General features: G+C 39.8%; 1 protein-coding gene and 1 long non-coding RNA gene across 4 annotated transcripts in view; one reads left to right on the top strand and one right to left on the bottom strand.

Annotated features, from left to right (window-relative positions):
* Nucleotides 1-740: 740 nt before the first annotated feature.
* The window catches only part of Pcmt1 (protein-L-isoaspartate (D-aspartate) O-methyltransferase), a 37427-nt gene continuing 13449 nt past the window's right edge, over nt 741-24718 (bottom strand). The window contains exons 2-8 of one of the 3 annotated variants that reach the window (XM_048354276.1): nt 24367-24471; nt 22282-22313; nt 14815-14919; nt 11974-12094; nt 10429-10514; nt 6235-6404; nt 741-1541 (exon numbers count right to left, since the gene is read on the bottom strand). In XM_048354276.1, coding sequence (XP_048210233.1) covers nt 1529-1541; nt 6235-6404; nt 10429-10514; nt 11974-12094; nt 14815-14919; nt 22282-22313; nt 24367-24471 — 632 coding nt within the window. In that variant the 3' untranslated portion in view covers nt 741-1528. Of the gene's footprint in view, nt 1542-6187; nt 6405-10428; nt 10515-11973; nt 12095-14814; nt 14920-22281; nt 22314-23502; nt 23699-24366; nt 24472-24718 lie in introns of those variants that run through there. The other 2 variants (XM_048354277.1, XM_048354278.1) reach the window with 2 other exon arrangements.
* On the top strand, nt 4122-24498 carry LOC125357402. Its single transcript, XR_007212147.1, has 3 exons — nt 4122-4995; nt 18042-18048; nt 24487-24498. It is a non-coding gene; the product is annotated as an uncharacterized LOC125357402 (long non-coding RNA).

Below are 24718 nucleotides of genomic sequence, written 5' to 3'. Positions count from 1 at the left end.
CCAGAAGTGGCGCTGTGGCTCAAGTGGCAGAGTGCTAGCCTTGAGCAAAAAGAAGCCAGGGACAGTGCTCAGGCCCTGAGTCTAAGCCCCAGGACTGGCCAAAAAAAAAATAAAAGAAGACATACTTGTGTAATGCGTGTCCAAATAAGGTTTTCAAAGCCTTTTTAAAAATGTAACTGCAGACTTTTTAAGAGTACTCTTTCTCACTGAGTGTTTCGTCAGAATAACTACGCATACTTGCACACAGTAGAGGGCTTGACTGGAAGTGCTACTTCTGCTCAAGGAGACCTCAGTGTTTCCTCAAGCTCTGGAACCTTAGAAAAACTAAGGCCTTCTTACAAAATGTATAAAACCACACATGTAAGCAAGATCCTAAAATGTCAATGCTTTCTCAGAAACACATTTTACAGCCATTAATCATACTAATAAATCTATCTATACTGGAGGTGTGTTTTGCTATACTTATGGAACTATGTTCTTCCCTGACATTGTCAGTTCTTCACTCACTCACCTGGCACTTACTGTACAGCCACTGAGGAGGAGCCCTGGGCAAAGGAAGCCAGAGAGAAATAATGAAGTACAGTCTTTGCCCTGAAGAAATGTAGTCATAGTCTACAACATACTGATGAACTAGTGCTGTCTACCTACTCAGCCTTCACAAAGAGAAGCAGCTGAGGAACAGCACTTCCTCTGTGATCTTAGTAGTATTGTCTTCCTTCTAGAGTCAAACACCACCAATGCATCTTTTGCTTTTTACTTTATTTGGCAAAGCAGCACCGTGTAAACTGTGCAGAAGCTAGCACACAGCTTACACAGCATGTTAGATTCATATACATTATCAGCAGCAAACTAGAAACAAAAAAGGACTGAGCCTCAAGTCTCCTGTCATTTTTAGAGAGAAAGGAAAAACTATGTCAGTTGTGTCCAATCTGAACAGCTAAGTGTTTGTAGGACATCACCTGACATCTGCTTAAGTTTCAATATTTACAAACACCTAGTTTTAAGGTAACAAAGCAGCTGATTGTATCTACAACATGCTATTCTATGACACCACGTCAAAAGCTTTAAAGAGAAAGCTCATCTCTAGGTTCTTAGTAGCATCTAACAGACATCCAAATATCAAGAATCTTAACTTGTGAGTGATATTGTTATCTGATGCACAAAAGAAATCTGATAAATACTGGAACAGAATTAAATGTCCAACAAAAGAAAAGCTGCTTCTCAAAATAAATTCATAAACTAAGCTTTCCACTTTGCAGAACCCTTACTTTTAATATTATTATAGTAAGATGTGGGTCTGTTAGAGGAATTACTCACTAATTATACTCAGCATCTTTCCTATACCAGTTTGGTTCTGTGCCTCTTTGAAGAATTAGAAAACCTTACAAAACCACACATTTTTCATGCTGAAAATAAGAGTGTAACAAAGTCCAAAACAAGCTGTGATGCTGTTCGTTTCCAAAAAGCTGTAAGGACTGAGATGAGCAATCCTCTGTAATATTATAGATCGGTCAAGCTGATGTTGCTTTTACAGTTCATCCCTGGGGAAGAAAAGAGAAAAGTGTAAGCAGCAGTTATCTATTAATGTTTGGTAGCTTAGATCTAACACTTAAGTCAATAAAAAAAAATGCACTGACCCCCAAGCAATAAATTAAAAGTACAAACAATTCCAAACTCAAAGCAAAATTCCAGACATCTTCATGCTACTCCAAAATGAAGTATAAAACCTTAAGACACTGAATGCTATATTTAGTTCTAAAGATTTGTTTCTTCCTTCAAGATAAAAAAAAATCAGAAAAAGTATGCCTTTTAGGATCATCTTGATAATACTTATTGTAAAATGATTTGGACATTTAGACTTCAAATGATTTTTATGGTTACATTCACAGAACTAGGCCAAAAAAACTAGTCTTTTGCTTTGGGCGTCTGTTATCAATTGTGGGATGAGTCCCATCTCAACCCAAACTCTCTGGGAGGAAATGCATCATCTGTAGGTATAATATACCTGCCAGGTGATTTCATAAGGCAGCTTTATCAGCTCCAAAAGAAATGATTCGCTCGGCCGGGTGCAGCACGGTGCCAGCAGCTGCTAGCCAGAGGAAGGAAGGAGTAAAAACGCAGCCTAAAACAGTATAGCATATCAACTCTACCTCAACAGAGCCACTCAACGTGAAAAGGTAAAACCAGCAGACACTCTAGAAGTATCGCTTTTAAGGGCAATTTGAGTAACAACAACAAAAAATCATTAAACACTCAAGTATTTAGGAACAAAAAAAAAGCATGGTCTTCGTAGTGATTCAGAAAATACTGCATATTAGGTATAGAGGAAAAGGGGACCTAAGTAAAATGTGGGAAAATGGCAATAACTGAAGAGTTTAGATGAAGAATTGGAGGAGCTCCTTGTACTTTGTCAAACTGTCTTAGTAAGGACTAAGGTGAAGTCGAGTGCTGGTAGCTCATGCCTATAATCCTAGCTACTCAGAAGGCTGTAGCTGAGGATTGCGGTTCAAAGCCAGCCAGGGCAGAAAAGTCCCTGAGACACTCCTTTCCAATAAACAATTCAAAAAAGCTGCATGCAAGTGGTGTTGTGGCTCAAGTGGTAGAGTGCTTGCCTTGAGCACAAAGTCCAGGGACAGCGCCTGGGCCCCAAGTTCAAGCCCCAGGACCAGAAAAAAAAAATGTCATAGGTGATATATTAAGTAGTTGCCATATAATATTATCTTTTCTTAAAAGCTGAATTGTATAAGTAGTACAAGAATTTGTGTTTGTGCCAGTACTGGGCTTGAAACCGGGGCCAGGGTGTATTCCCTGAGGTTTTTGTTGTTGTTGTTCAATCCTGGCACTTTATACCATTTGATCCACAGTTCTACTTCCGGCTTTTTTTGACGGTTAATTAGATAAGAGTCTCAAGGACTTCCTTGCCCAGGTTGGTTTAGAACTGTGATCTGATCCTTAGATCTCAACCTCCTGATTAGCTAGGATTGCAGGCATGAGCCACTGGCGCCTGATTACAAGAAAATATTTTTAAAAACAATTTTCGTCTCATGAACTACTTTATTGTCATAGTATTATCTTTTAAAGGACAAATTATCTGTTCTGATTCCTTTTGATATAGTCTTCTGATTAACTCTCACAGAACAGCTTTTATCTAAATTAACAATCACTAAGATATTTGACTCACAAAGAATCTACTTGTTCTGCTGAGTTCTAGTGGCTCACACTTGTAATCCTAGGTACTCAGGAGACTGAGATCTGAAGATTGCCATTTGAAGCCAACAGGGGCAGGAAAGTCCCTGAGACTCTCTTATCACTAATTAAGCACCAGAAAACCAGAAGCAGCTCTGTGACTCCAAGTGTCTACTACATATTGAGTGCTAGTCTTGACTTAAAGAGCTTAGAGACAGCACCCAAGCCCTGATGTTTATTTAAGCCCCAGGACCAACCAAAAAAGAAAAACCCTACTTGTTCTATTTACAAAGAAAAATAAATTCAATTGTGTCTTTTTAGTATGAAGATACTATATATTTAGGTATTTACTTGTTCAAGGCATTAAAGACATTACAAATAAATCCCAACATAGTACAGAACAAGTATCTTCTCCATTAAAAGTATTTTGGACAGGCTCATGCCTGTAATCTTAACTACTCAGAAGGATCTAAGGATCAAGTTCCAAAACCCACCCATGCAGAAGAATCTGTGAAACTCTTATCTCCAATTAACCAGCAAAAAAACCAGAAATGGATAGGTAATTCAAATGGTAGAGCATCAGGCTTAAGCCAAGTAACCACGTGAAAGCAAGAGGCCATAAGTTGAAAGTATCAGCACGAAAGGAAAAGTAAAGGAAAAGAAATTCTTGTAGACCTGCATTTAGTAATTTATTGTGTCAGGAAAAAAAATCTTGCTGCCATGTGCATGAAACAACTTGTACACACTTATTTCCACAGTGTCCCCTAGGTATATTAATGTCTTTCAAATTTTCATCCTTCACTTTTCTCATTTTTTTTTTCTGTCAGTCTTGGGGCTTGAACTCAGGGCCTGAGCACTGTCCCTGGCTTCCTTTTGCTCAAGGCTAGCACTCTGCCACTTGAGCCACAGTGTCACTTCTGGCTTTTTCTATATATGTGATGCTGAGGAATGGAACCCAGGGCTTCGTGTATGCGAGGCAAGCACTCTACCACTAGGCCATATTCCCAGCCCCTCATATTTATTTTTGATAAGAGCCTTCATTAATTTTATTTCAAACTCCCAGCTGAGTATATTCCTGCCTGGACCCTTTGCTGAACCCAAATCTTTTATGAACACAAAGAAATAATAGATTAAACTTTAAAATTAGCTGTTGTATTTTCTCCAACATTTTGTTCCCCAGTAATGTTATAGGACCATTTTGTTAATGTGACAGATTATTTTTAGTTATTTTCTATACTTTTTGTCTTTAGCTATATTCTTTAAAATTCCAGTATTTTTGTAACTAAAAACACATCTGTGGATGTATAAAAATGTATTTGAATAAACAGAAAATCTACAACAGAGAAAACTATAATGTTTAAGTACAGAAATGGTTTCTAATGATGTAAACAAGCAATATTAACCTTTCTCTCAAAGTCTAAAGGCCCCCAAACAGACTTATGCGTAAATATGTAGTAATATTTAAAAATCATCGATAAAAGTTATTCTAGAGCTGAGGATGTTGATAAGTGGTACAGCACACGTCTACCATGTGCGAGGCCCAGAGTTTGACTTAAAAAATAAAAGACTGAATTTTTTTAAACACAAATAGTTTGGTTTTAATGGGGCTGTATGCAGGTTTAGAGAAGGCCTAAATCTATAATTGGAGAAAAGAGGAAATCACTTTATGAAGAAAAATACAAGGCCTTGGACCATGATCCTCTAAATGGCTCTCTTGAGTTGCTAGCATTATAGGTGTGAGACAATGCCACCTGGTGTTTTGTAATGTTTTAAGCAAAGTAGAAATGAAGTGAAGGAAAGTTGTAAGTAGTTGCTCATAACTATATCTGATTCAACAGTTTTTCAAATGATGTCCTAAAGGGTAGTTGTGTTCCAAGCTACAAATCCAAGAAAACAGCTAAAATTACACAGTGGAAAATAAAATACAATTCCCTCATAAGATGTTATAGAAAGGCCATGCTGAAAGTTGGTGAAAAGTAAAATATAGCCAGGTGCCATTGGCTCACACTTGTAATCCTAGCTACTTAGGAGACTGAGATTTGAGGATCACAGTTCAAAGCCAGTCTGTGAGACTTATCTCCATCCAGTAAACTACCAAAATAAGCCGGAAGTAGAGCTGTGCTTCCATTGAGAGCATTAGCTTTAAGCACAAAAACTCAGAGATAGCACCCAGACCCTGAGTTCAAGCCCCAGGACAAGCACAAAAAAAGTAAAATACTACTGAACATGGTGTGCACGTCTCCTATAATCCCCGTTAATCTTGCAGCTGAGAGTGCTGCTAGGTGCTGATTTCCTCTCCTTGCAGCAGGGGAAGGTGAAGAGGACTCAGACTGTGCTATGGCACACAACAAAGGCAGGCATTAGGTTTGCAATGAGCCATGCTGTGGGAAGAAGGTGCAGTGCTGCGTGCTGCTGGCTGGCCCTCTGGGTGGGGAGGGAGACGTGGGCATACACTGGACCTTCTGGAGAATCTCTCCCCTCCCCAGGAAAGTAAACAAAATAGCTAAAAGTCAAATGGCCAGGTCTATGGAGAGGACAGACATTTGTTCCTTTTGGTGGTTCTGAAACAATGGCTGAATGAACTAAGAAAGAACTCAAGCCAAAAGGTAAAATATCCTCTCTGGGATTCTGACCTTTTGAAAAGTGGGACAATTGTGTCTTTCTCCTTCTTGCTCCTTGTAACAATGGTACAATGAGGCTGAATGGAGCAGGAAATGATAGCCCCTTCTAAGTACAGAAAGGCTGGTAATGAAAATATCCTTATAGAAGGCACTGCAGCTGAAACCTCTTGAAAACAAAACACAACACCTTTGTGCCATCCAAGTCTCACCCAACCATTCCCAAAGATGAGTTAATCTGAAAGAAGGGCAGACCATGCAAGTTGTTTCACAAGTTTAATGTAATGGATTGTTGATAGTTTGATGGAGTAGCATGAAGATGGCAACCAAAAAACAAAAACAGCCCTTTGCAGTCTAACGTCTTAAAATCCACACCCTTTCACCTTGCAAGTGTGGAAGAAGAAAGAGCAGAAGAGAAAATCACTTCCACCTGGACCACTGCTTTTCCTTATCTGTTAAAGGCACATAAATCACCCCCATCAGAGGCTTCATTTTGACACTGCCATCTTGTAACTTGTCATACTGCTCCAACATTTGGTTTCCACCTGCCGGCCCCACTGGCAATATCAATCTTCCACCAGGCTTTAACTGGTCTATTAGCTAAAAGAAGAAAGAAATATACACATCAATGTACAGATTTTGTGTTCCTAGTTATTTAACATCACCGTAAAGAACGTTCAGGTTCCACAAGCAGAAGACAGAAATTAGTCATTAGTCATTCCTTAGTACCTTGGGGCACAGCAGTAGGTCAAGCCCCTTATATGAATGGCACAGTATTTGAATATAACCTAAGCACATCCTTCTAAATTTTTTTTCTACCCACTATTAGTTAAATACAAGAATGCAGAAACCATATTTACTATGTAAAAAAAGAACAATCATTGAATATCTTGACATAGCAGCTAATCCTATGTACAAAGTCAGAACTGAAAGAAGTTTTAAAAGATACTTACTTGATTAGTTTGGTTTGGGACTGGAAGAGGGCCAAGGTACATACTTCCAAGTGTCTTACCAACTGCCTACTTACTCACTTACCTCTGAGGATCCACTACTACAAGTAACTTGAGGGTAGAAACTGTGTCTCGTTCATTATTGTGCCTCAGCCCCTAACGTAGTACCGGGTACAACTACAATGGTCAACATGTTTGACCTAAGCCACCTGATGTAGCATTATCCTCTCCAGATAAAAGCAGAAAATCCTAAAGCCTGTGTGTCTGTTTGGAGTCTTTGTGGATGAGAAGGAAAGGGGAGGAGAGGAAGTATAGAAAGTCAACAAGAAATCACTACCACCTGTTGTCAGACCTAGGGCACAGCTGAAGCGAAGGTAAGGGAACCCTAATTATAACTGAATTGAGAAGTATTGGCTCCAGGAGGAAGGAAGGTGGAACTGGAATCCAGCACCAGAATGTGGGCATCATTATAAGTGAAAACCCAACACAACTTAGTGAAAGCATCTCTTCTCAGGAAACGTTTTAAGTCATGTTACCACCATTTGAATATAATGTACAGATTGCCACTAATCAAATGACTAGCTTCGGACGCTTTTACCCTGGAAAAGGGGGCCTGCCCTCAATTAAAAGTTGGTCAGTGGGTATATCACATTCTTCCTTTGTTCATATTTGCAAGTATTCCTGTTTTTCTGAATTTTTAAGGCCTACAATGAAAAATGGCAGATTTCTTCCTCCCAGTCCCAACTCTTTACCCATGTCTTCTTGTATGATCTTTAGATATCAAATTATATACTACAAAAGGATTGTACTCTTTTGCGATACATCTAGTTCCATCACTCAATCCAACTTGGCAAGTTATTTTTATTCAAATCATTTTTAGAGCTGGAAGCTAGTGGCTCACACTTGTCACCCTAGCTATATAGCTGAGAGATTGGGAGGATTTCAATGTCAGGCCAGTCCAGCCCAGGCAGAAAAGTCCCCAAGATGCCATCTCAATGGAGGAAAGCCTAAAATAGGTGCATCCCAATCAAAGCACTGAACCCGGGCTGGGAATATGGCCTAGTGGCAAGAGTGCTTGCCTTACATCCATGAAGCCCTGGGTTCCATTCCTCAGCACCACATATATAGAAAATGGCCAGAAGTGGCGCTGTGGCTCAAGTGGCAGAGTGCTAGCCTTGAGCAAAAAGAAGCCAGGGACAGTGCTCAGGCCCTGAGTTCAAGCCCCAGGACTGGCAAAAAAAAAAAAAAAACCACCACCATGAACAACAACAAAAAAAAGCACTGAATCTAGGCAGGGCATGAAACCTTTTCTTAAAAATAACCTTCAAGGGGCTGGGAATGTGGCTTAGTGGCAAGAATGCTTGCCTAGTATGTATGAAGCCCTGGGTTCAATTCCTGGTACCAGATAAACAGAAAAGGCTAGGAGTAGCTCTGTGGCTCAAGTGGTAGAGTGCTAGCCTTGAGCAAAAGAAGCTCAGGGACAGTGCTCAGGCCCTGAGTTCAAGCCTCAGGACTGGCTAAATAAATAAATAACCAACCAACCAAGCTACCTTCCTTCAAAATACATGGCTAAAGGCATGGCTCCCGGGTGCCTGTGCAGCAAGCATAAGGCCCTGAGTATAAGTCTAGTACTGCCCCCTCACCAAAAAAAATCCTCAGTTATGGCGGTAAATGTAATTTGCTGAGGGGCCAAGAGATATCCCATGACTGCTACTTTTTCTATAATTGTTTGGTTTCACTTAAAGTGAGACTTTCTTTTCTCATTTACTTAATTTCTGCCCCCCCATCTCTGTTCTCTGTATGTGTGCATGTGTGTATGTGTCTGTTGTATGTATGTGTGCATGTGTGTATGTCTATTGTGTGTATGTGTCTGGTGTGTGTGTGTGTGTGTCATGTCTGGGTGTTGTCCCTTGGCTTTTTTGCTCGAGGCTAGAGCTCTACCACTCGAGCCACAGCTCCTTTTTTGGCTTTTGGTGGTTAATTGGAGATAGAGTCTCATGGGCTTTCCTGCCCAGGCTGGCTTTGCAACATAATCCTCAGATCTCAGCCTCCTGAGTAATTAGGATTACAGGTGTGAGCCACTGACAACAACTGGCTTCTTATTCTCCCCTCCCCCCCACTTTTTTTTTTAACAGCACTGGGGTTTGAACTTGCACTCTCACTAGGCTTTCTTCTTTCTGGCTAGTGCTCTACAACTTAAGACTCCACTTTGGCATTTGCTGGTTAATTGGAAATGAAATCTTCTGGACTTTTCTGCCTGGACTAGCTTTGAACTTGGATCTTCCAGGTCTCAGCCTCCTGAGTAACTAGAATTACAGGAATGAGTCATCATTACCTATTTCCTAATCTTTCTACTCTCCAACAGCTTCTAAGTGAAATTTCCACATTAGATACCAACTCTAATACTCTGCAGATTCCACTCTAGTACTACTGGACTTCCCTTTATAATAATCCTGGGAACTCGTACCACTTCTCTCTGACCAAGATATCACCTTTCCTAGACCCATGACTTTCTGCCTTTGGTCTTTCTTGTCTTGGTCTTATTCCAGTTTCTCTTTTTTTTATGCTTATTAAAGCAATTCCTCCAAAAGCATTTTGTAAAACAGCACATGGAACATGAGACTAGCAAATCTAAAACCATCTTTATTCTAATCATTTGGTGATATGTGTTCAGAGAGAATTCCCTCAATGATCATGTCTTTATAACTGAGACATAAAAAAAAATACCTATGTAAAACTTACACTTGATAGAAACCTAGTGTTTCAGTGAAGTTAACCAAGGGGTATTGAAAACTGATATAAGATTATTTGAATATTCCTAAAATGAAAATTCAATATTGTACTTTGAAGCTGGGCATGGTGGCTCATGCCTATAATCCTAGCTCTCGGGTGGCTGAGATCAGGAGGATCTTGGCTCTAGTCCAGCCCGGGGACAAAAAAGCTCAAGAGACTCTTCAGTAGAAAAGCTAGGTGAGGTGGCATGTCCCTGTCATCCCAGCTACGGCATAAACCAAAATAGGAAGACTGTATGCCGGGTTCACACCATGCAAAAACCAAAACCCTATCTCAAAATATACAGTGCAAAAATAAGTCTGCAGATGTGGCTCAGTGGTAGAGTTAATTCCTATGTGCTTCTTAATTTAAATGCCAGTACTACAAAAAAAAAATTATACCTTGACATCTAATGAACAGTGTTCCTTCTCACTGCCAACCAGCAAGAGTCAGTTCAGGTTCCATCAATATATGAAGTTATGAAGTCTCCTTGATGCTGTCAAATTCTCTCCTTCATACACATGCCATCTAATATATATCACAGTACTAACTGAAGCGCATGAAATAAAACCCTAAGTACTTTCTCTGTGACTTTTTTTTTTTTTTTTTTTTTTGCCAGTCCTGGGCCTTGGACTCTGGGCCTGAGCACTGTCCCTGGCTTCTTTTTGCTCAAGGCTAGCACTCTGCCACTTGAGCCACAGCGCCACTTCTGGCCATTTTCTATATATGTAGTGCTGGGGAATCGAACCCAGGGCTTCATGTATACGAGACCAGCGCTCTTGCCACTAGGCCATATTCCCAGCCCCCTAAGTACTTTCTAAACAGCATCTCTAAGTCACTTTCTACATAAATCTTTTGAGTGTTAGTTGAATAAAACACAAAGAGAAACCCCCCCAACTCACTGCCTGGGGCACAACTGGTGCTGCAGCTCCCACGTGAATGGCATCATAAGGAGCTTCTTCGGCATATCCCATTCTTCCATCGCCCACTGAAACATAAAGGCACGTTTCAAACCATCTAGGGTGAGGAATTAACCATATGGGAAGTTGAAAAAGAAGTACAGTTTAAAATAAATAATGGACCAAGTAGATATTCATATGGGAAAAATAAGATACATGAACCCCTACTCCCATAACATCCACAAAAATCAATGTTAGGAAAATCAAAGACCGAAACATGAAAGGATCAAATGTAAAGAAATTGTGTAAAGACATATCTTTATGATTGTAAGTATTAACAGGATGTAGAAAGTACTGGGGCACCAATGGCTCACACCTGTAATACTAGCTACTCAGAAAGCTGAGATCTGAGGTTTGAAGCAGCCCAGGCAAGAAAGTCCCTGAGACTCTTATTTCCCCCCTCCCCCATGCGTGCCCTCGTGCGCGCACTTGCACACATGCGCGCACACGCGCACACACACACACACACAGCACTGGGAAAGAAATAGTGTCTGATACATTAAAAAGAAGGATTCCGGGGCTGGGGATATAGCCTAGTGGCAAGAGTGCCTGCCTCGGATACATGAGGCCCTAGGTTCGATTCCCCAGCACCACATATACAGAAAACGGCCAGAAGCGGCGCTGTGGCTCAAGTGGCAGAGTGCTAGCCTTGAGCAAAAAGAAGCCAGGGACAGTGCTCAGGCCCTGAGTCCAAGGCCCAGGACTGGCCAAAAAAAAAAAAAAAGAAGGATTCCATGTCGCCTTGACAATAAAAATAAAAAAGAATTTTAGAAATGGCTCTGTGGCTGTAGTAGCAAAAAGAGCTCAGGGACAGTGCCCAGGCCCTGAGTTCAAGCTCTACTGACAAAAAAATAATTTTATTTTCCATTTAAGATGAAAAATGCACACTATGTGGGAAGATTTATGATATATATGGACAATAAAGGGATGGTCTCGACCTATGTCAAGGAAAAATACAAACAATCCAATATCTAAACAAGTACTTCTCAAAAGAAGTAACAAAATGGGCAAACATGGGAGGAAAGTCCTGAACCTCAGTGGTTAACAGAAAAATTCCAAATTAAAATATCTAAGAAATCAAGTACTATACACATACTAGATAGGCAAAAAATTAAGTACTTTTCTCATTAAGTATTTAAAGTGAATGTAAAGGGGGCTGGGAATAAGGCCTAGTGGTAGAGTGCTTGCCATGCATACATAAAGCCCAAGGTGTGATTCCTCAGCACCACATATATAGAAAAAAGCCAGAAGTGGCGCTGTGGCTCAAGTGACAGAGTGCTGGCCTTGAGCAAAAAAAAAAACAAACAAAAAAACAGGGACAGTGCTCAGGCCCTGAGTTCAAGCCCCAGGACTGGCAATAAATAAATAAAGTGAATATAAAAGGATGCAATTATTAGCTTCATAATATTCAGCTTGTTTCAGATCTTCTAAAAATAACAAAATTCTCTGGAAGAGAAACTTTTTTCTTTAAAGTTTTCTGATACTCACCAACTAGCTGCACTCTCCCTGTAGACAACAGTGTTGAATCATCCTTTCGGACATTATTTATTGAGTCATCTACTAGCTCTTTAATGTGATCAATTCCTATGACTTTTCCACTATGACCAACCTGTGAAAGAGAAAATAATTGAAGAGTATACTGAGCTAACAAATGCTTCAAAGGCCAACACTCTATGCGATATGTTTCTTTTAAGCTAGGCATTGGTGGTTCACACCTATCCACTCCTAGCTACTCAGAAAGCTGAGATCTGGAAGATCATGGTTTGAGGCCTGCCCAGGCAGAGAAGTTCACTAGACTCCATCTAAAATAACTAGAAAAAAGTAAAGCCAGTGTGGTTCAAGTGGCAGACTGCCAGCCTAGCAAGTATGAGCCCTGAGTTCAAAACCCAGGACCACCAAAAAAGTAACCTTTAAGTCATATTCGGTGATGAGAATTTTAACCAAAAAGTGAGCCAGGTGCCAGTGGCTCATGCCTGTAATCCTAGCTACCTGGAAGACTGAGAGCTGAGAATCATGGTCCTAAGCCAGCCAAAGCAAGAAAGGCCATAAGATTCTTGTCTTGGGGCTGGGAATATGGCCTAGTGGTAAAGTGCTTGCCTCATATACATGAAGCCTTGGGTTCGATTCCTCAGCAGCACATATATAGAAAATGGCCAGAAGTGGCACTGTGGCTCAAGTGTCAGAGTGCTGCTAGCCTTGAGCAAAAAGAAGCCAGGGACACTGGTACCCAGCACGATGAAGATCAAGATCATTGCTCCCCCTGAGCGCAAGTACTCTGTGTGGATCGGTGGCTCCATCCTGGCCTCCCTGTGCACCTTCCAGCAGATGTGGATTAGTAAGCAGGAGTACAATGAGTGAGTCCGGCCCCTCCATTGTGCACCGCAGTGCTTCTAGGCGGACTGTTACCTAGCTGCGATACACCCTCTCTTAACAAAAAAAATACCTAACTTTGCGCAGAAAACGAGATGAGATTGGCATGGCTTCATTTTTTTATATATATATTTTTTTGTTTCTTTTGACTCAGGATTTAAAAACTGGAACGGTGAAGGTGGCAACAGGGGCAGGAGCAAGCAACCCCCAAAGTTCTACAATGTGGCCAGGGCTTTGACTGTACTTTTTTTTTTTTAAATAGTCATTCCAAATATTGTGAGATTGCATTGTTACAGGAAGTCCCTCGCTCTCCTGAAAAGCCACCCCAGCCTCCTTCCTGGGAAGGAGGGTGATCTGTCAGCCCTCCCTCGCCCAGTCCATTCAGGACAGAGACAACATTGCTTTCGTGAACATGGTATAATGCGACATTTTTTAAATCGCTTTAATACTTCTTTTATTTTGTTTTCTTTTGAATGGTCAGCCATAGTGACCCTCCCTTTTTGTCCGCCCCGCCCCCCAACATGAGATGCATGAACAAAGGCTTTTAAAATCTCCCTGGGAGTAGGTGTGAAAGTGGCAAGGACTCCCCTGTACACTGACTTGAGACCAGTTCAAGAAAAGTGCACATCTTGGGAAAAAAAAAAAAAAAGAAGCCAGGGACAGTGCTCAGGCCCTGGCCCCAGGACTGGCAAAAAAAAAAAAAAAAAAAAGAAAGAAAGAAAGAAAAGAAAAGAAAAAAGATTCTTATCTCCAATTGACCAGCAAAAAGCCAGAAGTGGTGCTGTAGCTCAAGTGAATGGTAGAGCACTCAAGAGGCTTAGGGAGAGCAACAAGCCCTGAGTTCAAGCCCCAATGTAAGAAAGAAAAAAAAGAGAGAGGGAAGGGAAGGGAGGGAGGAGAGGGAGGAGAGGGAGGGGAGGGAGGGGAGGGAGGGGAGGGAGGAAGGGAGGAAGGGAGGAAGGGAGGAAGGAAGGAAGGAAGGGAGGAAGGAAGGGAGGAAGGAAGGAAGGAAGGAAGGAAGGAAGGAAGGAAGGAAGGAAGGAAGGAGAATCTGATAGTGGTGGAAAGGACTTGACCTCTACGAAACAAATACCTGGAAAGTATGTGACACGTCGTTATATGTTAGGTGCTGTTCTTCTAGATAGATGCTCAGGATGCAGCAATGAAAAAATTAAAAAGATAAAACTGTCACTTCTCTCTGGAGTTCACAGTCTATGAGTCTACAGATTATATATTTATGGCAAGTTACATGGGTTCTAGGCCAAGATGGATTCATAAATCTCAACTGGACTAGAATCTTCCAATCTGGCTCCACGTCACAAGACTTCACATAACCAATGGGATGGATTATCTGAGCACAGGAAAACATTCACAGTGCTTTTTGGGGGTACTCAGTTTTAAGTCTGGATAATCATTTACCAGATAAGCTTCAGGTAATAAAATGTGTAGTATAAAAAGCAAGGCATTCTTCCAATGTAAAAGAAGTTCTAGCTTCATTCATGACAAACCCGTAGGGGTGTCTATAAACCACACTCACTCTTTTCTGCCACTCAAATGTAATTGGCTGCCATGGAAAGAGCACAGTGGTAGAGCCTGTCGATAATAAAGCTAAGATGGAGGAACACAGAGGCGCAGCCAAGACCCAACTCACTGTCAATAACGATATCTAGGACAAAAGACTTTCCAATTATGTAACCTAAGTAATTTCATTTCAACTTTGCCATTTGGGGTTAAATATTATCTCACTTGCAACAATAACAAAATCCTAAGCGATCCATGTTCTAATTGCCATCTCGTGTGTGTGTGTGTGTGTGTGTGCTCGCTCATGTGCGTGCAAGCACATAATTACAGGCAGGAACCAGTAATCTACAGGAAGATACCTGACTCCAATTGCTACCTTAGTAGAACAAACCCCACAAATAATATGCTTCTGTCAGAATTAGAATGCAAAACTCTTACCATACGTGCAAAACATGCAGTGAGAATTCCACTTCCAGATCCTACATCCAGAGCTTTAGCTCCTTCGTGTAATTGATCAAAAAGAAGTTCTAGTGCGTAGGCATGCTGACAAAAAGAAACAATTCAAACATTCATTCTAACACTCTACAGTATATACACAATACCAACAAGAAAGGTGCCCGTTTTCTAATTTTTCTACTAGTATCTCATATGAAAACAAAAGAAAATGTAATTATTCACTTATGAATTAAATAAGAAAAGTCTGTTTGACTACAATTCTTACCTTTAGAGAAATTGGCACAGCAATTTTAGATACCCAGAGTGAATTAAAATTCAAGGACTTAACTATACAAAAAGATTTACAGTGCTGGGCGCTGGTGGCATCTGTAATCCTAGCTACTGAGTAGGCTAAGATCTGAGAATCGTGGTTCAAAGCCAGCCCGGGCAGTAAAGTCTGTGAGACTCTGATCTCCAATTAACCACCAGAAAATTGGAAGTGGCACAAGTGGCAGAGCACTAGCCTTGAGCTGAAGAGCTCAGGGACAGCACTCAGGCCGACTTCAAGCCCCAGACAGACAAAAAAAAAAAAAGATTTACAGTGAAAAGCCCACCCTGTTCCCATCCCCCATTATCCAGCTTCACCTTCTATGTATTTCCTTTATCCTACTTTGACAGATCGTTCGTATCAATCTTTAAACAGCATGTTCATTTATTATTATTTTTCGTACCAACCCTCAGGCTTGAACTCAGGGTCTGGGCTCTGTCTCTGAGCTTTTTTGCTCAAGGCTAGACTCTACCATTTGAGCCACAGCTCTACTTCTGGCTTTCTGCAGGTAAATTGGTGCTAAGAGTCTCACAGACTTTCCTTCCTAGGTTAGCCTTGAACCATGATCTTCATATCTCAGCCTCCTGAATAGCTAGGATTATAGGCATGAGCTACCAGCTACCAGCAGCCCAGATCCAGCTTGTTCATTTTTCAGGGCTTGGGAGTATACTCTAGTGTGGAGGAACTTAATAACAAATTTCACTAATGAAGAAAGATTTAAGTTATTTATAATATCCTATAACTAAAACACAAAATAATTATATCAGATATATAAGATAATACAACAATCTATGTAAAAAAACTTACATCTATACTAAATTGCTAAAAGTAAAATGGAAGGGATGAAAATACATACATTTTTATGTTTACAGTGTATATACATTATAAATAAAAATCATATTGGTTATGCTGTGGACCAGCATATCTGCCTTATAATTTGCATTTAAGTACTGTTCCAAAATACGAGATTGGAACTGTTACCTCAAAAGCTGTTCTTAACTGTGTGGTTCATTCATTATTAAAAGTCATTAAATCCAGGGTTGGCTTGTATGGCAGAGTACCTACCTGGCAAGCATGAGGCCCCAAGTTCAAACCTCAGTACTACCAAACAAATAGTATATACATTTACTTTAAGATTTAGTTGATAGAAATACACATTTGAGCCTGTAATTTGAGCAGTCAGGAATCCAAGAAAGATTTAAGTTCAAAGCCAGCCTGGACTGTATAACAAGACTGTTCCAAACTAACAAAATAATCAATAAGTATATGGTGATAAATATATACACATACAGAGTTATCTATAAATATATCAAAATATATACATATATTAGAGATATCTATATGTGTAAATAGAACACAGCCAAAAATTATAATTAGATCCTAAAACTGGTAAATTAACCCTTTTTCAAATAAATCTATTTATATAGTAAACTCAAAATGGCCACCCAAATAAAAAGGAAAAAAGTATCTTTACTATGGAGTTCAGAAAAAAATGCTTTTGTGTAGAGAACCTAGTAGATAATACCTTAATCAAATGATCTAAGTTATCATCACTAATAAAAGGCTATTATATGACTCTGCTAAGATACACCACTTCTGTGATTTTTTTCAGACAAAAAGTGCATAATTCATACCAAATAATGGTAAAACATCAAACCCAAACTGAAAAACATTTGGTAAAAATAATTGGCTTGTGTTCACAAAACTTTTCAACTCTATCAAACATAAAATCTGATGAACTGTTTCTCAGTCTTTAAAGAAAACCAAAAAGCCTAACAAACGAAACTTATACCTGCAATTTTCTTTTCCTTTCATGTACATTATTGGAACAATTGATCGAATTGAAATAAGGTCTAAATACTGGCTAAAAGTGTGGTATCAATATTAATGGACACCTTTTGATAACAGTACTGAGATAATGTAAGAGAAATGTCTTTATCTTTAAAGGTAAAGAGAATTATGTCTGCAATTTAATCTCAAAGAACTCAGGAAAGGGGGGAAATCTATATAAACTCACAAGCATATAAATTTGGGAGAAGAGAGAAAGAATAAATGACAAAGCAAATGTGGTCAAATAACATTTGGAAATAAGTAAAAGTATAAAGGAATTGTGCTATTTTTTTTTTTTTTTGCCAGTCCTGGGGCTTGAACTCAGAGCCTGAGCACTGTCCCTGGCTTCTTTTTGCTCAAGGCAAACACTCTACCACTTGAGCCACAGCCTGGCTTTTTCTGTATATGTGGTGCTGAGGAATGGAACCCAGGGCTTCATGCATGCTAGGCAAGCACTCTAACCTTAAGCCACGTTTCCAGCCTGGAATTGTGCTATTCTTTACATTTCCATAAGTTTGAAATCATGTCAAAAACTTGTAAAAGCTGGGCACTGGTGGTTCACACCTGTAATCCCAGCTACTCAAAAGGCTGAGATCTGAGGATCTCGGTTCAAAGCCAGCTCAGGCAAGGATAGGTATTGAGGGTGCCTTTTGAGCTGCTAGAACTGTTTTTTGGCTTGTCCTGCGGAATAGTGCTGATACACAGACACTTGACAAAGCTCCATACTTAAGATCTGTACTACGTGTACATCACAATAGAATCAATCACTAAAACTGGCTGATTGAACATTAACCTTCTGATGTAACAGAAAGGAACATTTAGGAAGTGCTCTTAAAAAATGTTTTTTTTTTTTAACAAACTAGTCAAATACCACAGGGGAAACAAAACTAAATTCTCAGAATGGGAAATTCTACAGGACAAAGGACTATCTTTGTCAATAAGTAACGCTTAAGACAGGGGTCTAAAAGCTGGATGGGTGACTTACACCTGTAATCCCAACACTTCAGAGGCTGAGACAATGATCACAAGTTTGAGGCCAACCTAAACCACATAACAAGATGTTGTCTCACAGAAAAAATGTATTAAAATTAAGTGATTTTTAGCTGTGCACTCTAGGTGGCTCACACCTAGAATCCTATTACTCAAGAGCTGAGATCTGAGGATTGTGGTTCAAAGCCAGCCCTGGCAGGAAATAGTCTGTGAGACTCTTATCTCCAATTAACTACTAAAAAAAGCGGGAAATAGAGCTGTGGCTCAAGTGGTAGAGCACTAGCCTTGAGCAAAAAAGCTCAGAGACAGTACCAAGGCCCTGAGTTCAAGTCCTAGGACTGGGGCACACGCATGTGCACATGCACACACACAATTGATTTTAATTGCTAATACAAGATAAAAAAAGATGTAATGTCTGGACTTATTAAGGAATACTAATGGGATTAAGTATAATGACATTATAGATTTGTGCAATTACTCTCTGATATCTATCTATATTGAAGTATTTCGGCTGGAATATTATGCTTTCAGTATCCCTTGAAAGTTTAGAAATTTCTAGTAATAAGATAATAATAAGCATTAGACTATAAAAAAAAATAAAAGTAATCAAGGAAATAAAGTTAACTCCCCAAATACCTAGCTTTCTTTAATCTAGAAAGACACACTAAAGGGACTTGTCCAAGGTGTGGGCCCTACTGAATTTCTAAAGAAACTCAAGAGTGTACTTTTGAGTACTGTTTGTACTGAATAAAAATTTTTAATCAAATTTTTAAAAATAGTATACATTAGTTGCACAAGGGGGGGGGTTTCATTGTGACATTTCCACAGGTGCATACATACATATCCTCATCAGCCTCATCTGCTCTATCAGTCTCCCCTATCCCATTCACAATGTCAGTAGGTTTCACTGTTTCACTTTCACACATGCAAATGAATAAATTTAACCAATTTATCTTCATTCGGTCTTTGGTTAGCCTTCCCCCTCCTGCTGGTACACACTCTCCAATGGGCCTATTTATTTTCCTGTACAGGATTTTCTTTTTTAAAGATGGATATGTTATGATTAAAAGTTCCATTCAGCTTTAAAATGTCAAGGCCTTCAACTAGCTTCTTCTATATTTTTATGACTACAGCTAATCCTTTTCTCTGTAAACTATGCTCACTTCTGGGTTTATAATCTAGCATATTAAAATTGTTTTTCTCTTTGTGCCCGTCCTGGGGCTTGAACTCAGGGCCTGGGACTGACTGTTCCTGAGCTCTTTTTTGCTCCCTAAAAGCTAGCCTCTACTACTTGGGCCACTGTTCCACTTCTGGCTTTTTGTATGTGTGATTAATTGGAGACAAGTCCCACGGGCTTTCCTGCTTGGGCTGGCTTCCAACTTCAATCCTCAGTCTCAGCCTCTCAAGTAGCTAGGATTAGAGGTGTGAGCCACCAGCTCCCAGCTAAAGATCTGTTTTGTGTTTTTTTTAAGTTATGAAAAATCCTAACTCACAGAAAATTTGGAAATACCATGAACATGCTTTTTTCCTAACATATTTTCACCATCTGTTTATACTGTGCCATGCTATTTTACCAAACCTTCTGAAAATAGACTGTGGCTATCATACTTCACTCCTACACACTTCAGCACACACCTGTCAAAAAACAAGATCTGCCAAAAAAAAAAAATAATAATAAGGACATCTTCCTTCACACTTACCTCAGATCCATATCATCGCTACCACTCTAGCAAAGCAACTGTCACCTAGATACCACACTCAGGTTCCTTAGCTGTCCTACAAATATTCTTTGCAGATGTTTTTCTCAATCCTGTAAAGGTTCATGCATTTACCAAACGAGATCTTCCAGTTTCCACCTTCGTTCTGTTCTTCAGAACACTGGCTACCTTAAGAGTCCTGCCCAGTTATTGGTGCAGACAGTGCTCCACATTCTACATATGTCTGTTTCCTCAGGGTTAGATTCAGATAAAGACTTTCACAAGGGCACTACACAGCTCTTGCTGGGTACCTCACCCTTTTAGCCCATCAGGAAGTGCATGCTGGGTCATCTACTACTAGACACTAGGCTGCTAATTGTAGCCACTCAGGAAAGGAGGTGACCAACAGATCACATTATTTTCAAAGCATTATTTTTATGAATAAAAAAGAGAAAAGCTTGAAATCCTATGAATATTTGTGTTCGCCAACATTCTTCCCCTTAATGGTTTTAAATTTACTGGTTATCTTTGCCTATATTCGGTAGAGTGATTATTTTAAAAGTAGTCATTTTAGCCAGATGCCAGTGGTTCCCACCTGTAATAATCCTAGCTACTCAGGTGGCTGAGATCTAAGGATTACAGTTCGAAGCCAACCCAGACAGAAAAGTCCTCAATGAGACTCTTACAATTAACCACTCAAAAATCGGAAGTGGCACTGTGGCTCAAAGTGGTAGAGCACTAGCCTTGAGCAAAAGGCTCTGAGTTCACGCCCCACGGCCAACAACAACAAAGTAATAATTTAATTTTTTTTATTATTCCTCCTACATATATTAATTGACATTCTTCTGTTTTTCTGTAAAGAACAGCTTTCATGGCTTGTCACAATAGCTTGCACCTATAATCCCAGCAACTCAAGAGGTGGGGATCTGGAGCATCATAGGTTAAGGTCAGCCCAGGCAAAAAAGCTCGATACTATCTCAACCAAAAAAAGCTTGGTTGCCAAGTGCTGGGGGCTCATGCCTGTAATCCTAGCTACTTAGGAGACTGAAATTTGAGGATTGCAGTTCAAAGCCAGCCCAGGCAGAAAAGTCCATGAGACTCTTATCTCTAATTAACCACCAGAAAACCAGAAGAGGAGCTGTGGCTCCAAGTGGTAGAGTGCTAGTCTTTTTTTTTTTTTTTTTTTAATTGTGTTGTATGGGGGTATTACAGTTACATAAGTCAGGCAAGGAGTACCTTTCTTTTTGGGCAATGTCACCCTTTCCCTTGTTCTAGGATTACAGGTGTGAGTCACCAACACCCAGCTGTTACTGCTGTTTTATTGCTATTATAATCATCTTTCTATGAATTGCTTTTGCTAAGTCATTTTGCAATTACACAACTATACCAAGGGAAAAATATCTTAAAACTGGGAAGACTATGATATATTTAGTTTACATTTTGATAGTGCCAATTGTCTTCCAAAAACATTCAACTTATTCTCCCACCAAAAAAAGGAATTTGGGCTGGGATGTAGGCTCACTGGCAAAGTGCTTGCCTAGCAAATGCAATGTCCTTGGTTTGATCCCCAATGCCAAAAATAAATAAATATAAGAAATTTGAACTGGGCACCGTGGATCACGCATGTAACCCTAGCTACTCAGGAGGCTGAGAACTGAAGATCATGGTTTAAAGCCAACTTGGGCAAAAAAGTCTCTGAAATTCTTATTTCCAATTAACAACCAAAAAGCCAGAGATGGAGATGTGATTCTAGTGGTTCAAGTGCTAGCCTTGAGCAAAAAAGCTGAAGCCCTGAGTTCAAGCCCCAGGACTGGTACTCGTGCATGTTTACGTGCACAAGCACGTACACACGTACACACACACAAAGTTCAAGTAAGAGCTTCTCAAATGCAAGCACTTGAACACAATCGGCTATTATCTGCACCACCAAAATCTGACAGAATACTCATTTCAAAAGAATGATAAAAATCCCCCTAATAGACTAACAGTGCTAGATTAAAATAGGTCCTTGTCAAAGTTGTCCAGCTTCATACTTAAATATTCCCTCAGGATTTTTTTCAAATAAAACATGAAATACAAGCTGGGAACTGGAGGTCCATGCCTGTCATCCTAGCTATTGAGGTCTGAGGACTGAAATTCAAAACCAGCTCTGGGAGGAAAGTCCATAAGACTCATCTTAAATTGACTACAAAAAGCCAGAAATGAAGCTGTGGCTCAAAGTGGTAGAACACTAAGCTCAGGAATAGCACCCAGGTCTTGAATTCAAGCCCCAGGACTGGCACACAAAAAAGTGAAATACTCATCTTGACATTTCTATATTATGATCATTGTACTATTTAAAATTTCCTCTCTAATTAGCTCATCACTAAATAGCCTGTCATGTTCAATTTTTAAATGTCACTGATGCTAACAGACATCAGAAGCTTTAATGACAGAAGCTCATGAGTTTCTATCAGCTCTCTCCCAAATACCATGCATAAAATAACATGTACATTGCCATTTTACACAATTTACAGATAAAAGAATGTTAAATTTTTAAATTTTCTTCAAGTCTTTTTCTCCCAAGAAAACAATCATAGAGAAAAAGTTGATCGGCTTGTAATCAAGTGAGCAAAGTGAACTTACCATGTGTGGAGCGCTGATTGTTGCTTGGAAACCTGCAAAACAAGAAAAGAACTACTGACACACTCAGCTGCAAAAGCATACCAAATATTTATGTGCTTCTTTTCTAACTTCCATACATTGTTTCTCACAAAATAGTTCTTAGGATCTCAAAAAATAAATGTTAGAGAACGGACACGGTAAAAATCAGGACATATGACCATGCCAAAGGCTAATATGCACATCTAGTAAAGTAGTTCCCTGTTTTTTTTTCTTTCTTTCTTTATTAGCTTACATTAGTTGTGCAAGGGAAGTTCATCATAACATTTCCACGCATGTTATGAATGGATTTCGCTCCAACTTTCCCCCTCTGTCACTCTCCTCCATCACATTCTCCTTCCTCTCTTTGTTTTTGCTGGACTTGAACTCCAGGCCTAGGCACAATCCGTGGGCCTCTTTGTGCTCAAGGCACAAAGCATTCAACCACCTGAGCCACAACACCACGTCTGGCTTTTTTTTAGTGGTGTTATAGGATATAAGAGTATCACGGACTTTCCTGCCCTGGCTGGCTTCAAAACACGATCCTCAAATCTCAGCCTCCTGCGTAGCTAGGATTTTAGGCATGAGCCACTGGTACCCAGCCACATTCTCCTTTTTTTAAAAAACAATTTTGACTGGTTTAACCCTCCTATTTTCATATGTGCAAACAAGCTATGTGGATACCATTCATCCTCACTCACCTTCTTGTAGTCCTCCACTTGTACCGGTGCCCTCCAACCCTAGTTCCCTACTTCTGAAAATGTTCCCTCTTGTACTGCTCCCTAAGACGGGACTTCTCTTTTTTCTTTTAATTTTGTCCCAGACAGGTTTTCACCATGCTGCCTAGGCTGGCCTTGAATTCACAATTCTCAGTCTCAGCCTCCCAAGAAGCTATTTATATAGGCTTGTACCATGTACATTTGGGAAGGATTTCAGTAACAAGAATTAGACCTTTTTTACTTGTCTTTCTTTTTTTGTCAGATTTTGTCATAACTAAATAAATTTCAAATACAATATGGAGGCAAATGTTTATATGAATTTTTAAAAATATGTCTTACAACTTTATAAAAGCCTGACAGCCAAACTAGTTGAAGAGATGAAAAACTACAACAAACTTGTTCATCTAGTGTTAACTCACGACATATTTAGTGCCGTTAGCTTTTTAGTTTCTTTCCTTCCAGTGTTACTTTCTCAAAACTTATTTACCTGCTTCTGCCTCTGAAGCAGTTTTCACTGAGCGGTGGTAGCAGGTGCCTTCGGGGTTCAGAAGCTCCCCAGGATCTTCTTGCTGACTGTCACAGTGCTTCAAAAGAAGACAGCATGGCAGCTGGCCGACAGAATCCTGAGGCACTTCTAAGCCTCAAAGGCGCCCACTGCCAAGGCTCAGCCATTCAGCAAAACCTGCTTCAGGAGGAGTTAAATACGGAACTTTCTAAAAACAAATGAAAGCCAGAAAATCAGGACAAGTAAAGCATAAAAGTCACATCTCAGTTATGCTGACTTCCTTTAAATGCTGATTTTAAAATCAATGCTAATATGAAATCAACTGAAACTCATTTTCCTTTTAAAAAATTAAAATAGCCTAGTAATTCTTTATTGTAATATGCATTATTTGAAAACACAGAAAAAGATATACCATTTGTATTAAAGTGGATATATTGGGATTATGAAATTTACTGAGCCATAAAATTCAAACGTGACTCAGTGTTTTCCTTTTATTTCTCTCTGTGTGTGTGTGTGTGTGTGTGTGTGTGTGTGTGCATGCACACACATAGGTATGTGCAGGCTGGTACTAAGATGAGAACTCAGGGACTGGGTGATATTCTTTAGCATTTTTGCTTAATTAAGGCTGGCACTCTACAACTGAGCTACAGCACCACTTCTGGCTTTTTGCCAGTTAATGGGAGATAAAAGAGTCTTACAGACTTCAAACTGTGATCTTCAGATCTCAGCCTCCTAAGTAGCTAGGATTACAAGTGTGAGCCACCAGCACCTGGCTTTTGTTTTTCTAATAACAAAAATTTTAGGGTAAATGAAGAAAGGTGTGATTTTCCATACTCTAAAGCTTACCTATTGACTGTGGAGAATCCATATAAGGGTTACATTTTGCATAGTGGGAGCGGTCAGTGGCCAGCATCACTTCAAATACTTTCTCTGTCTTGATGATTCCATTTTCTGAAATGAATGAAGCAAGTATTTCAACCAAAGAATGACATCCAGTGTGTTTTATAATAATTACTGTGGCTACACTGTAGAGACTAGTCTGGAAGAAGACAGGACTGGAAGTCACTGCAGTGGTCTGAGTAGTAGCAACTTGGTCTTTAATGAAGACAGTTGAGGATGGAGAAATGTAAAAGGACATGTGACACTTAGTAGGCAATATGTGCTGGGTAATGGGATTTGGGAATGGCAGTTGGAGTAA

This window comes from Perognathus longimembris, chromosome 9, assembly GCF_023159225.1.
Source record: "Perognathus longimembris pacificus isolate PPM17 chromosome 9, ASM2315922v1, whole genome shotgun sequence".
Classification (NCBI taxonomy): Eukaryota; Metazoa; Chordata; class Mammalia; order Rodentia; family Heteromyidae; genus Perognathus; species Perognathus longimembris.
Note: the sequence above shows the minus strand (reverse complement) of the source record. Positions and strands in the feature narration are given on the sequence as shown.